Consider the following 14,845-nt stretch of genomic DNA (forward strand, 5'->3'; position numbering starts at 1 on the left):
GGAGAGTGCGAAATGACTGTGATGTCTAAACGCAAAGATGTTTGTGAGGAGGAGTGAGCTGTGTTCCTGTAATACGTGATGTCCTGTCATTCTGTTTATATGCCTACTCAATATGCATGTTACTCAGCTGGTAAGGGTACATAAATGAAGTGTGAAAACGGAGATCTGTATTGCTCAGCTGGTTAAAGCACAGATATGTAAAAAATGGAGTCTGCAGAGGTGAGCATGGACCTTAAGAGGAGCTGGGGTGGGAGGTCAAAGCATCAGGGAGCCTTAACCAGTGATAAATGAATGCAGCACATGGCCTATGTCAGCCAATCTCTACTGGAGAAACAGAGAAGGCAGAGCCATGGCACTCCTTCATTCTGCTCTGGAGTCGACACCAAGCTCATTGAAATTCACCACCCGTCTCTTAACAGAGAGCACCTGGCAGGCGTGTGCACAGGCAAACTCACAACCTCACAAAACCTCACACAACCTCTTGCTGCTGCCTCAACCGGGGGGGTGGGGGGTTGGGGGGGGGGGGGTGAAAGCCACAGTTTATGCATTCCTAATCAGGGCAGCTGGGGCTGTGCTGACCTGTAGATGTATACGTTTCTCGCAGTTCACCAGAAATGGTGCTGGGAACCATACGAGCGAGCTGAGCTGAAACGAGAGCGTCAGTTAGATGGCGGTCTCATCTGGCCTGCCATGTTTCCATTAGCTTGTTAATCTGTGTCCTGAATGCTTATGTTTTCCAGACCTCCACGTGGAGCCTCAGCTGGGCTCCTCCCTTTCTACCCAGGAACTGATGACCAGACTATGCTTCTTATTGGGAGAAGCAACGCCTGGCACTGCTAGCTCTCCTATGGAGGACAGGAGGGAAAAGAAGGTAGGGCAACATATTGATTCTTCAGTGGCCCCTTGCTGTCATGTCATGTAAAAAGGTGATGGAGGGTTTATGAAACAACCTTCTTTTTTCAAGCTCTCACATTGCTATCAGGATCTTAGTTTCTTCTTGAAACATTTACTAAAAGATTGGCTGATTGTTATTTAATATTTAGTTGAGTGCAAGAAAACACTGTGTGTAATTTGACCACTCGAATCCCCCTGGGAAAATTGCATCAATATACATTTTAGATCATTATTATTTATGTTGCTATGCTTCTGCCAGGCTCCTTTTCTATACTCACTGCCCTTACATTTGAACCCACCTTCTGTGTGTGTGTTATAGTATGTATCTCCATCTCTATGCGTTTGCATTGCTCAGCCTTGGCCCATTTTCTCAGCCTCATTCCACCACCTGAGCTCCAGATTCAGTCAGTTTCACAGAGATAGCGGTGCTCATATGAGGAATGTGGGTTGTCCTGGCTAAGATAGATGAGGATCTGGTATAAAGGGAATAACAGTGAGCTTTTTCAACACTGCTGCCTTGTCTCCCTACAGTCTTTGTGTTGCAGAAATGTTGCATCAGTAATGAGGAGACCTGGAATGCATGTGATCAAACTACAAGGACAGGGAATCTAAAAAAAGATTTTTTTTTTCTTAGAAAACATGTCCATTTATTGATAAAAATGTCTTAACATGTTATGAAAAGATTTCAACTCTCATCTGAACATTTGACATGGCTCATTTACTACTGTTTTTATTGGTAAAAGGTCACATCCATTAATAAATACGCATGTCTAGGGATTTCACGATATGAGATTTGATATTGCGATTATTGTCAGAGGACTTATCACGGTTTTCAAGATTATTAATCTTTATTTAATTTATTATTTGACACTATGGAAGGAAAAAGACACAAGAATTATTTTGGTCTTGTGTTTACCTTGACTTGGGCATAAAGTGGTGGTGGATGACTATTATAAGATGTTGGAACATATTCAAAGTGTTGGACCTTTTTCAGTCACTTTTCGACAGCATGCTTTGCAAATTGACTATCCATCTTCCATAACAACTCCCTAGTCGTTTTGTAGATATCCAAAATGCTCCCCCACTGCCAATTTAAAGTGCGTTTTTAGTTCCATCTGACATTATTACAGCTCTTCTTTTCAATGCGTCGGGTGAGTGGCATGACGACTCTCACACAGGAAACGAACCGGCGCACGTACGCTTGTTACGTCAGTCACAAGAGGAGATTCCACTGCTCACACAGACAACATAACTTGCCAGACTGGTTTTCACAGGGCAAAAATGCAGGAATCAGGAGACCATAGATATTGTAGCCTCTACTTGTCTTATAGTTATGAAACCGTGACATCATGTAACCACGGTTATGGCAAAATCGGTTAATCTCGACATCCCTACACATGTCAACAGTTTAAAATATTCTTAAATACCAGTGATTAGGGTAAAATTATATATTCACACATATGTGACATATATTTGGAAAAAATAGATGTTTTCTTCATTTAAGATCAACACAATGAAAAAAAAACACTCAATTTACCATTTGAGCTTCATAAATATGTGATTTTTGCAGGGTGGGTTGGGATATATTGTATAGATGTTCTTATTATATATTACCTACGTCATGTATTTATTCTCTTTGCTGTGGAACAGAAGACTTAGAAGGCTTTTTATCATACAGCTGAGATAGAGCCTTGAAGATAATTATGAACCATCTCAGCTTTTTTTCAACCTGGCTCTTACTGTGTTCAAGATCACTTTGAACTGTGCTATACTGTAGAGCTTTACATACAGTTGCTTCAAGTTATTATCCAGAACACACACACACACACACACACACACACACACACACACACACACACACACACACACACACACACACACACACACACACACACACACACACACACACACACACACACACACACACACACTGCTAGCTGAAGCATGTCCTTCATGCATGAGTAACACACACTGTAATGGTACCTTGATCCAGTGTTATTTCCTAAAACTTGCATATATTGTAGTACCTGATGTGTAATTCTAACCGTAGTACACTCATTCAAACACTCTGATGCTGTGTTCATTGCATTTTCCACATTTCCATACCATATATATCCTGTCACTGGTGAAAAAAGTTCACATTTAATTTAGTCTGTGAAATCAGCCCCATGTTGAAATGCAGAATGTGTGCACAGTAACTTTTACAGAAATGTCTACAGCGGGTGATTTAGTTTTGAACACAGCCAGACGTTGTTATGAAAGACTGAAAAAATGACAGCCAGGATGAAAATAACTTGAATTATCCTTCCATTTCCCATCTGTGTGCACAAATAAACATACTCAGTCACACAGAACAGTGTGCGTAAGGGCAAACACTGTCATGCAGAGTGGAGCTCTGTTAGAAAGGGTGGTAATGGACCCTGTTCATTTCCTACACTTTAATAATGAAAAATATCACTTTGGTATGTTTCCTTCTCCTTGCACAGTGTTGACCAGGTTGAGTCTCTCTTAATGGCACTTTAACCTCCTTGATCATGTATTAATATCTTTTCACTTTTCCTTTTTTCAGTGTGATACCTATGCCCAGGGGGGGAGTCCCAGCTCTACCCTCACCTGCAGCACAGCCTCCCCCTGTTCAGAGAGCCCTTCTTCCACCCTGAGCACCGGTGCTGGAGGTCAGCCTTTGACCTTACCTTCACCCCACTGCAGCTCCAGCACCAGCCCCAGTGGAACCCTATCCAACCCTGTGCCCAGCTCTGCCCCTGCTCCTGGACCCAACTCCGGGAGCAGCCCTGGGCCTCCCACTCAAAGCCCCACCTCCACCCTGGGGAGCAAGGATAGTGGAATCATAGGTGAGAGTTGTTGCTGTGGTCTATTCACATTGTGTGAGTTCATATTGTTTTTTTTTACTCTAGGTCAGGGGTAGCCAATTCCAGTCCTGGAGAGCCACCGTCCTGCATGTTTTAGGTTTCTCCCTACCCTAACACACCTGAGTCTAACAATAATCAAACTGTGACAAGCATCAGCTGCTTGATAACGAGCAAATCATTAGAATCAGGTGTGTTAGAGCAGAGAGAAACCTAAAACATGCAGGACAGTGGCTCTCTAGGACCAGGATTGCCTACCCCTGCTCTGGGTGAAGCATGTCCAATACAAAAGCCTAGCCAGGCATTACTAGAAGTAAAAAAATAAAGCGGCCTATTTAACTCGTTGTGGAACGACAAATTCCCAAATGTGCCACACCTTCTAACACTTGGATAGAAAGTTAGATGCAACATCATTTTGTTTTAAGTCCTTGTCTAATGTGTACCCCTTACCCCACAGCTAGTTTCTCTGTGTCGCCTGTGCCACTTCAGCCTCAAGGCTTCAGCTCCCTCCTGTCAAAACTGGGACACTGCTGTCTTTGTTGCTTATGGGTCTGATTCTCCTAAAATAGGACACTTTTTTCTCCCTAAATAGAGTTTGTATTTATAGTTAAATACAAAAGCACAAAGGGCATGTGGAGTACAGTAAAACTTGTTTTTTTACTGTAAGGCTGATAAAACAGTTGATTGTATTGTTGAGTGAATAAATGTTATTCGTTGAAGTGGGAGGCTTCGTTGAAGTGGGATGCTTAGTTTTGGGTCTTTAATTTAATTGATGAGAAAATGCAAGTAAGCTATTTCTTGCCATATGTTCTTCTTTAGAAGTAGGATTTCTTTTTTTGGCTGCTTCACTTAACCCATATTTTTCTTCTGCTGCTCAGCAACCATCACTAGTTCTTCTGAGAATGAGGAGCGCAGCGCCTCCAGCGAGGTTCTGACTAAGGATGAAGGCCCGGGGGGCGGTGCTGGTGTAATGGGCCATGCAAGCGAGGGCCGCCATCCCGGGCCAACCAGGGACAATCTGACCACCCAACCAGATGAGGCCTTACCTAGAACGGACATCATGGAGCCCAGGACTCCACCGGCCCCGAAAAGACCCCTGCCACAGCACCACATACACAGCATTTCCTCCCTGTTGATGCCCCGTCCAAATTCTGTGGCAGGTACGTTTACCTTTACTCATGAGTTTACCTGTTATTCTGCGATTAAAAGGATAGTTTTGACATTTTGGGAAATATGCATATTCACTTTCTTGCTGAGAGTAAGACAAGAAGATCAATACCACTCAGGTTTTCAGGTTTTTAGAAGAATAAATCTGCTAAGCGTGTCTGCATGACGCTTATGTTATTATAACGCCATCCTTTGGACCATTTCTTTCTCTCCTCCATTCCTCCTTCTCGTTGCAAATTTCCAGCAGCGTAGTTGCAGAGGTTGATGTCATTGTTTTGCAATCCAAATCTTTCAGAAAAATATGCTGGCATTGATAAAAGGAAACGATAAGCTCAGACACATATGATTACAGTTACGATTCCGATTTGTTACCGGTCATAACTGAAACCTTCTCAATTCTCAATTCCCATTCCTAACTTGAACACACCGCAATAACTACAGCCAACAGTGTATTAGGATGTAGGTTCTGTGCCCTCGTGAGAGGAAACCGGAAGACCGACGGGATAAACTCCAGACACCAGTTAATCTGCTAGCACAATAACAACACAACACGATGTTGAAAGAAAAAACTTTCCTTTTTTTGCTCGCTTCCATTTCTCATCTGGTGTGCTGAATCACTTAAGCTGAACTACCATTCAGAGTGATTCTTCTCACAGACGGGGCTTTACCACTGATTCCACATGTTCAATTGGCCAAAAAGCCGCCAACGAGGGCCAACTAGTGCTAACGGTATAGGACACAACGCGAAAACTAGGGCAACAGACGCTCACCGATGGCACGACATCGGCCAACAGACGGGATCTGCTAGTCAACCTGCGGAGAACCCAGGAAGTCACTGCTCCAAGCAAAAAGAGTTCCACACATAAAACCTCAACATGTCGATCTACGCTTCTATTTTTTTTGTGTATTAGCGAGCGAGTGAGTGAGTGGTTAAAGCTTCAATTGTTTTGTCGCTGAAGTAGGTTAATGAGCGTATGAATGTGACAGCTGTGACCGGGTGATTAATTAAAAGACTAAATACCGAATGGCAGATTGATTGAATTGATGTATTTACTTGTTCCAATTATTCATCCGATAAATAGAAAGCATAATTTGGAAGATCTACGCAGAACTAAACTTCACTCCGCTGTGTGTTAGTGCTGTACTTACCACTGAGGCTGGATACACACTACCAGTTAAATGTCCTTGGAGGCCTCCAGTTGTCATAAAAACCCCCCCTCCCTCTCCAGTCACGATCTTTGCTGGTGCACAAGGCTCTTTTTCTTCCCTTAGATGTCAGTTCATTTGTGGTGGGAGCAAAGGAAGAGATTCCCTAAGGAGTCGATTCACAGTAACGCCTGCCAGTTTCTTCTGTCAGCTGGTGCTTTCATTTAGGCACCCTTGATGAAATCCAGAATAAAAATGAAGCAAGCCACACAGCACTCATGAAAGATTAGATCATAGAGTAATGGTGCACAAATAAATTATGATATAAATTAGGAGACAAGTATTAAAATTGAAATTGAAATATTCTCGGATGGAAAATGTAGTTATAGCAGCAATATTGTCGGGATACAACAGGCTACAGATAAGAATATAATGAATGGAGGTTTTATAAACATGTGCTTCGGTACTTTTTAAGACTATCTTTGAAAATGTATTATGCATAATGAAATTCTCACCTATACATTAGATAGTGTATGCAAAACATTAGCAGCAGAAGAACATCAAGAAAAATTTAACACAGAATATGTTGATTACAGCCTTAACCTATTATATATTAATATATATTGAATTGCAGATGATCAGGTTTAATTTTCTATTAAGTCAATGCATAATTTTAAGTCTAGGATAGATAGAGGCTCCATCACCTAATGTTCTCACTGTCTGTTCTCATATACTGCCTCATAATCAGAATTTATAGAATGGGTGGAAGTAGTTCCTGTTCTCAGAGTTTCAATTCAATTCAAATTCAATTTTATTTATAGTGCCAAATCATAACAAAAGTTATCTCAGGACACTTTACAGAGTAGGCATAGACCCAACAATTCCCCCATAGAGTACGGTGGCAACGAAAACCTTCCCTATAACAGGCAGGAACGTCGGACAGACCCAGCTCTGTGGAGGACGGCCATCTGTCTTGACCGGTTGGGGAGGAAGAAAAAGGAGAGAGAAAGAGAGAAACACAAAGATAGACAAAAGATAGAGAGACTGACACAGTTCCAGAGATGCAAGCAGCCAGCAGATAGCTTCTGATTGTTGCAGTAATACAAAAGGTAATCCAAGACCGTTTGCAGAGTCAATAGAAGTTACCTGCTTCATATTTGGCTGAGACTGGGGCCATTTTGGCAAGAAACATTGTGCAGCATAATGGCTGTCAGCGGAGAGAGTCTTGTTTTTTCCTTGGTGAACAAGTCAGAGGCTGAAGATGCATTAATATATGATGTTTAGTGAGCAGTAGCAGCCTCTTAAAAGTCTTTATTATGTCACAGGTCATTGCCACCGGCCAAGGTCACTGGAGGATCCTGTTTTTGAAAATGGGAGCATGCAGGACACCTGTCTTTAAATTTGAGTGAATGGAATATTTAATACATTTCTGTCCATTAAAATATAAAGCTTAAGCCAACAGTTTAGCTTAGCCAAAAGACTGGAAACAGGGGGGGGGAACAGCTAGCCTGATTGTTTAATCCGTTCAATATAGCAATTCACTGTTGTTGTCTGGTGGTGGTTGTGTAATGGCACCAGGGTAGAATCTGTGCTAGCTGGGTTGATTGTGAGGGGCCGAGGCTATCAGGTATGCTGGGGGCTTTGGCCAGGGCTGCAGAGTTGACCTTTAAAGTGTTGAATGATCAACAGGGGTTGGAGGGTAATCAACCATTCTGTCATCAGCAATGAACATAAAGGCAGGCAGCGAGTGTAGGACTGGTTGTGGTGGAAGGGGCTGGGCTGTCAAGGGTGGAGGGATGCGCTGTTCTCTGTGTCAAACCGGCTGAAAACATGAACTCTTCCACTGTTTCCTTGGTCTACTCAGCCATTTGGCCTGCATGTCTTTAGCCAGCAAGCTTTCTCATCCCACTCCACACCTCCTTCACACTGTTTTGCTGCAGACTGTTCTTCATCCTCTCCCTGTGGATGTTCATTCAATCCTCCATTCTCCTCCACTTCAGCTCTTGCTTGACATTACAGCAATGTCTCCTATGCACAGTGTCCTAAAAGCTATCATCTACCTGTTGAAAGGGATTTCACACGCTCCGTTTTAGAGGGTTTATTATTTGTCAGTGATCGTCTTTCTTTTATCCTAATTGCGGTGTTCAAGCTGTAATTGATTTGTCTTGCAGCAGGGAGCCCTTCATTGTCCACAGAGCAGGTCCCATGTGCTCTTAAAAGCCCTGGAAAAATTATAATATGGCCTCAGTAGCTTAACACTTCTCTCTCACTCTGCTGCTGCAGGATGATGGACACACGCAGGGATGCTACACAATATGATCTGATCTGGCAAAGTGTTGAACGGGTGGTGGAACTGTATGTACCGCAGTATTGTGAAAAAGCAAGTCCAGTGTATTTGTCCTTGCTCTAAATGAAAAAGTGGGAGTGACCGTCCAGTGTTACAGTATATTATAAACATTGAATGCCAGTAAAGGGAGCATTAAGACGTTTCATGTCGTGTGGCTCATGTCTTGAGGGGAGAGTGATGTGGTGATTTGTCACGACGAAGGATGCTTAAGGACGTCGCTGGCCAGCATCTCCTTACTGTTTTAAAGCTTTAAGCTCATTACAGCTCAGAGACGTGTTGCAGCTCTCTGAGATGCTCTGAAACGACAGATGGTTGCATTTAACATGTACAGCAGATGATTATAGTTATGTGAGGTCATCATCTGTCCAGGACCTGCACTTTCTTTCTTTTCTTCTGCCGGTTTGACTGGTTTTCTACAGTATTTTATAGATGAGTGCAACATGACTCAGACCTTTTTTTTCTTTTTTTATCCCACTCTAAAGGGATTAGAGGCAGCAGTAATGCCAGATTTACAGATTTTACAGAGGATTTAAAAAAAAAAAAATGACAGCAATGAATGGATGAATTAAATGGACCAGTCTGTGACTTTCCATTGACAAACAAACGCTTATAAAACAATAGTTTTTCTGTCTGACAAATTTTTCCACACAACTTGAGTCTTTTTTTGTATTAATTCAATACAGATTAATATTATTGCTATTTACTACTTCATCTCCCGAATGTAGATATGTCCTTCATTACACACAACCCAAAAGTATGAATAAGAGCAAACCTAAATATTCAGAAAACCAATACCATACCCACCCATGTGGTCCCAATTAGGACTCAGTGTTATTACAATATATAACTTTAAAACAATATAAAAATGTATATTGCATATAGTTGTATATTGTTGAAAAACCAGCAATATATTTGAAAGGCGTTGTATGTTCTGATCTTTGCACATTATGTTAATTTTGCACTAAATTTCTTAATAACATGAGAAAGTAAGTTATTTCATTGACACTTCGGGTGTCCATGCTTTTTGGTCCACTCTAGGTGGCTGGTTCTCCATCATGCATGGATTAATTGGATTATATTCCCCTTTATCAACAGAGAGAAAGAGAACTTTATCCGAAGGACTAGAACAGAGGGTCTTAACCTTTTTTTCTTACCAACTGCTTCGAAGACACATGAGCATGATGGGTTACTGTAGGAGCCTCACTCTGATGATGCCTATTAAATGAAACGACATTTAGGACAGGGAACTTTTAACTTTCCCAAACATTTTCACAAGTTAGTTAGTCTCTGGGGTTTGAATAATACCCAATTTTGTTGCATTTTATATCTACCTATGTTCTGCCTGCCAGGTAAATCCTGGCAACGATTAAATAAAGGTAAAATCTGCCAAAGCAACAACAACAAAATAAGATGGAATACAGTGCAGTGCATCAAAAGCTGTAGTGATACAGTTTGAACTGCAATATGGAGAAATATGTTTGTTATATCTTGCAATCAAAACCAAATCCACCAGAAACTACAGGCTCAAAAATGCCTGTAGAGTGGAATCAACACCTCTCTGACAGAGTGTCCACATTAGAAATAGGTGTTGTACTGGATTGCATTTTAGTCTACGGGGCTTTTTATTTTTGGCAGTTGGTGTTTTGATGCATAATGATATGCTGTTATAGTTTAGTTTAGTTTATTTTGTTTATTTATTTTGTTTCAGGGACCATGTACAAAATTCATTGGTTACGTAGTGTAAAAAGATGATTTGTACCAGATTCTAGCTAAAAGCTAATTTCCATCTGCCGTCCCTGGGCAGGTAAGAACAAGATTAAGAACACACACACACACACACACACACACACACACACACACACACACACACACACACACACACACACACACACACACACACACACACACACAAAGTAAATGAGTATCATGGAAGTTGTGGCCATTTGCAGCATTATTGAGTACAGATTGATGATTAGTGCTGAATTAGTGCTGACAAGACTGATATCTTAATATCCATTTTTTCACCTCACGGGAGAAAGCATGGAAATCTGTAACATTTTTTAGAAATAGATTATTAATTTCTGCAGGACACAAAATGTAAGAACCAGCTGATTACACAAAGCCTATTTCTTTATTCTTCACAAAAGGCTGGACTCTGCTGAATGTCTTGAGAACTGCAGAAAGCAAGCCGAGCCGACCTGTACACTCTGTAGTGTGAGTGGGTGGAGGGATAGGCGGATGTGGGAGGAAGCAACTTTTTTTCTGCATGACATTTTCTTTATTTTGTTTATCGTGTTTTATCTGGCACATTTGGTCGTTAAAAGAACGTGTGTAATTCTGCAGTTTTGCCGACGATGTGTTTCGAGTGATCATCGCAAATTTGAGAATTTCAGACTCGTGTTAGTTTGAGATTACAGGATGTGAGATGAGTTGTTTTCTTTTCTTTTCCTCTCCCTTCTCTTCTCAAGGTCACTGAGCATTGAGAGCAACAACTGTTTATGTCTCATGTCTCCATGGATACAATAATTGACCCGAGCAATGAATTTGACACTTGTGTGGTATGCATGTGTATCTTTGCACATTTCCTGCATCTCTCTCACACTCTCAATCCATTCCCCACCTGCCCTCTTACACCAGCAACCAGCTCCACTCGACTTGAGGATTTGAATTATCTAGACAACCAAAGGGCTGCTGGACACAGGAGCTCCGTCCGCAAACACAACACCGCTGGACGCACAAATGATGACTCCAAAGGTATTTTGTGGCTTACCCTGGGGGCAAAATCACTGTGTAAATATAGCTTGGTTCAGAAATATCTGCAGACCTGCCCTGGGAAAAACATGTACGCACTTCCCCAATGTCACTGCTTGAATTACATCTCCATTCGTATTTAGCTTCAACTCTTTCCTCTCACTCTGTCCAGGGAGATTGGTGCCATTCAAACAAGCTGACATCATGCTAAAGCCTCTGCTGTTTGAAGTCCCCGGCATCACCGCAGAGACACCTTTTGTCGGCCGGGATTGGCTCATCACACGTCTGGAGGAGGTTCTGAGAAAAGCGAGCAGCTGTGAGGGGCGCGGCGCTGTCATTGTGGGTAACGCAGGATCAGGCAAGACTGCTATCATCTGGCGGCTGGTGACTCTCAGCTGTCATGGCATACGAACACCACAGGGAGGTCCCAGCATCCCTCATAGCCCCAGCTCCTCCCCGAAATGTAAGACTCCTATCTTTATTCAGAGCAGTGTCATTTGTTTTTGTGTGTATCTGAAAGCATTAGTGGAAGAACACAGCCAGAAGTTGAAGTCATACATTCTCCAGTATGCTCCAATAATGTCAGATATTGGAGAAAATATCACTTTTTTTCAGAAGTAGTTGGGAACTGGGTCATGCACTCCTCTTTTAATTTCTCCCCTGAGGTTTCTCTGCTGATTGCAGTTGTGTAAGGAGAATGAGAGTGTTGTTTTTTTTCTGATCGTGAGTGGCACTGGAACAAAGAAAACAACCTCTTTATACAAGCAGATTTTGCACATAGCACAATAAATGCATGTTGCGCTGGTGATGTGCTGGTAATTTCTGTTTTGGACTAATGCTTACCCTGATACATCCGTAGCTATGAAAATAAAGCCAACCATGAATACAGATTTTTCTGTATCATCTTCTTTCAGCGTTTTTCCTCTAATGTAATTTCAAGTATTGCTAAGATTGCAGAGTGAGGGCAGAGCAGAGCAAAAGAAGCAATACTAAAAACCCACCGTTCAGAAAAAATGGCATTCATTTTTCAGCATCATTGCATTATTCATTGATATTTGTACTTTATGTTGTCATTTTGATTTAGATTCAACATAGAGTATAGCATTAGTCTTGCAGGATTCAAGACCAATCATTCTGCACTCGTTGAAAAAGAACCCACTATCGCTGCCAACTAATGGGGTTTTGCTTAATGTCAAAGTCTTGCTTGCAGATACATCATGCACTAATTAATTGCAGCAGTTTAATTGTCTTTCTACTTCACTCCTAGCACTCCTGTGCTTACACCAGAGACTTCATCTATAACGAGTATAAATGGCAGCTTTGCGTTTGTTGTTGTTGTTGCCTTGTGCCCGGTTCAGGTGGGGATAAGCAGGGAAAAGTATCCAAACAGCCAGCTGATTCTCAGCCCAACCAGAGTGCTGTTTCAGGAACAATTGACAGCACAGCACAGAGGAAGGAGGCTGGCAGATGCCTAGCTGCCAAGGTACCTCAAAACACACATGAACACAAACATATGTATTTTAAGACAACCACAGAGCAGCAGTTTTGAAAAATGGGAAATGTGTTTACTCAGTTTATTGTGGAGAGTTAGACCAATCAATACCACTCTCATGTCTTTACGCTAAATGTGAAGCTGAATCCAGGATGTGGTTAGCTTTGCATAAAGACTGGAAACAGGGGGTAACAGCGAGCCTGACTTTAATCTACCAGCACCTCTACAGTTCACTAATCATTACATTGTGTCTTGTTTCTTTTATCCGTATAGAAAGGTATGAGGGTATAAAAACATCGCTTCTTTATTTTACGTTGGGTCACGGGCCAGACTATTTCACGGTCAGGAGCAGTTGCCAAGCAACCAGCAGAGACTCAAAGAAGTCAATGGTCACAGGGGTAACTTGGGAACATAACTCTCCAAAAAGTATCGTTTTTACACTTGGGTTTTTATACTGATAATACTGAGATAAAACATGTAAGTAAGCTACTGTATCAGTGAGCTTTAAAGGTGCTGGAAGGTAGATTTCATTTTTGTTTTTACCAGGTGGTTTTACCAGGTGCTGGTTGTAGCTTGTTTAATGAACAGATGTGAGTGGTCTCAGTCTGCTCATCTCCACAAGAATGCAAAGTATATTTCCCAAAATGTGAAACTGTTCCTTTAAATAAAAACTACATTAGCCCTCCCCTTACTCTTAACTTAAAACTACTGTTAACGTTCAGCCCAGAACCAAATGTTAACCAGCAAACAGCCTTTTAAAAAAGTAAGTAATGACCAAAATATCCTTACTTTCAAAAAAATGAAAACAACTTAAATTGGTCCTCAGAAAGATACAAAAGTACGCATAAATAGCCACACAACACACTTCTGTATGGTTCTTGTTATTTATGCTGTTGCCGAACAGACTGCTGCTGACTCACCTGCTGTTATAACATACAAATGAAATACATTATATTGACATTATACAGTATGAATGCCCCTCGTGATCGTAGCTTTTTTAAGAGCCCTGTTTTGTTTTTTTCCTGCATCAGATTTAAAAGCACTGTAATATAAAACAGCATCATAATAAACAGTACTGTGTACTGTAGGGAGCTATGACTGTTACGAGCCTTCACTAAACACTGAAGAGGGCTCAATTCAAAGGATAAACACACTTGCTGTTTTAAAGAGCTATGGGGCTAAACATTTGTGACACAAAATTTTAATATCATAGTTTTTTCCCGTCTTTTTGGACACATGTAGAACATGCTGCTGACTGCTTCACACAGATGACATGGAAGCTGCTAAATTTACTAACTTGGCCTCAATAAGAGTTTCCATGGGAACTAGTCAGACTACTTATGATGGTGAGGATGTTCACTCAAAAGAAAAATAATTGATAGGGTTATATGTTGTTGACGGTTGAGGCTGGGACCTATCTTAGCCCCATGGGGGAAATGTATATTTTTTCGGAAAAAAATGCACTTACACTTCGCAGATAATTACTGTTAATAATCTCCCGGCAAGACAGTCATTCATTTCAATGTTTTTGTATTTGATGCTTTTGTTCAGCTTAGCTCCCTTATTGCAGAAATGGAAAAGACTCTTGATAGACTGATATTCTGCAGTAATATGTGAATGGCTATCTTTATGATTCTTGCGAATATGATTTCTGTGTCCTTGATGTTATTTTATTGTAACGCTTCTTGTTGTTGATGATATTCTGGTGTACAAGTCTTAGAGATTTTTTTGTCTTTTTTTCTTGGGATATGAACAGAAAATGCACTCCGAACAGACACAAACAGCATCTGAATCCGTGCAGTAATATTTAGTGGTTGACCAATATGGGTGTTTTAATGGCCGTCATCGGCGTCGATATTTAGAGAGTAGGGAGGCCAATGGCAGATGTATAATCCCAATATCATGGCTGTTTTTTTGCGTCGATGAAATACACCTATTTAAAAGTAATAATAACAAATGAGAACATTTATTTAACACTGCTATTGTTAGCATTGTCTCTGTTTAGTTTTAAGCTATAACTTGTAGCATAGCTTTTGATACATAAAGGAAAAAACACAATTTTCAGAGCTCCATGTTGTCGTGTAGATGGCCCCTTAAAGTTCACAATTACACTTAGGATCCCACAACTATCCCAAATGACAAATCTGATCTTGTAAGGAGTAGGAGTGGGCTTTGTCTGAT

General features: G+C 41.2%; 1 protein-coding gene across 1 annotated transcript in view; it reads left to right on the forward strand.

The window, feature by feature from the left end:
• The window catches only part of LOC310945150 (protein TANC1-like), a gene marked incomplete at both ends in the record, with an annotated part of 34,750 nt that overhangs the window by 5,465 nt on the left and 14,440 nt on the right, over positions 1-14,845 (forward strand). The window contains 6 exons of the mRNA XM_083911163.1: positions 741-871; positions 3,464-3,746; positions 4,640-4,921; positions 11,059-11,175; positions 11,345-11,635; positions 12,531-12,655. Coding sequence (XP_083767289.1) covers positions 741-871; positions 3,464-3,746; positions 4,640-4,921; positions 11,059-11,175; positions 11,345-11,635; positions 12,531-12,655 — 1,229 coding nt within the window. The remainder of the gene's footprint in view (positions 1-740; positions 872-3,463; positions 3,747-4,639; positions 4,922-11,058; positions 11,176-11,344; positions 11,636-12,530; positions 12,656-14,845) is intronic.

Source organism: Echiichthys vipera (genome assembly GCF_963691815.1).
Source record: "Echiichthys vipera genome assembly, chromosome: 1".
NCBI lineage: Eukaryota > Metazoa > Chordata > Actinopteri > Perciformes > Trachinidae > Echiichthys > Echiichthys vipera.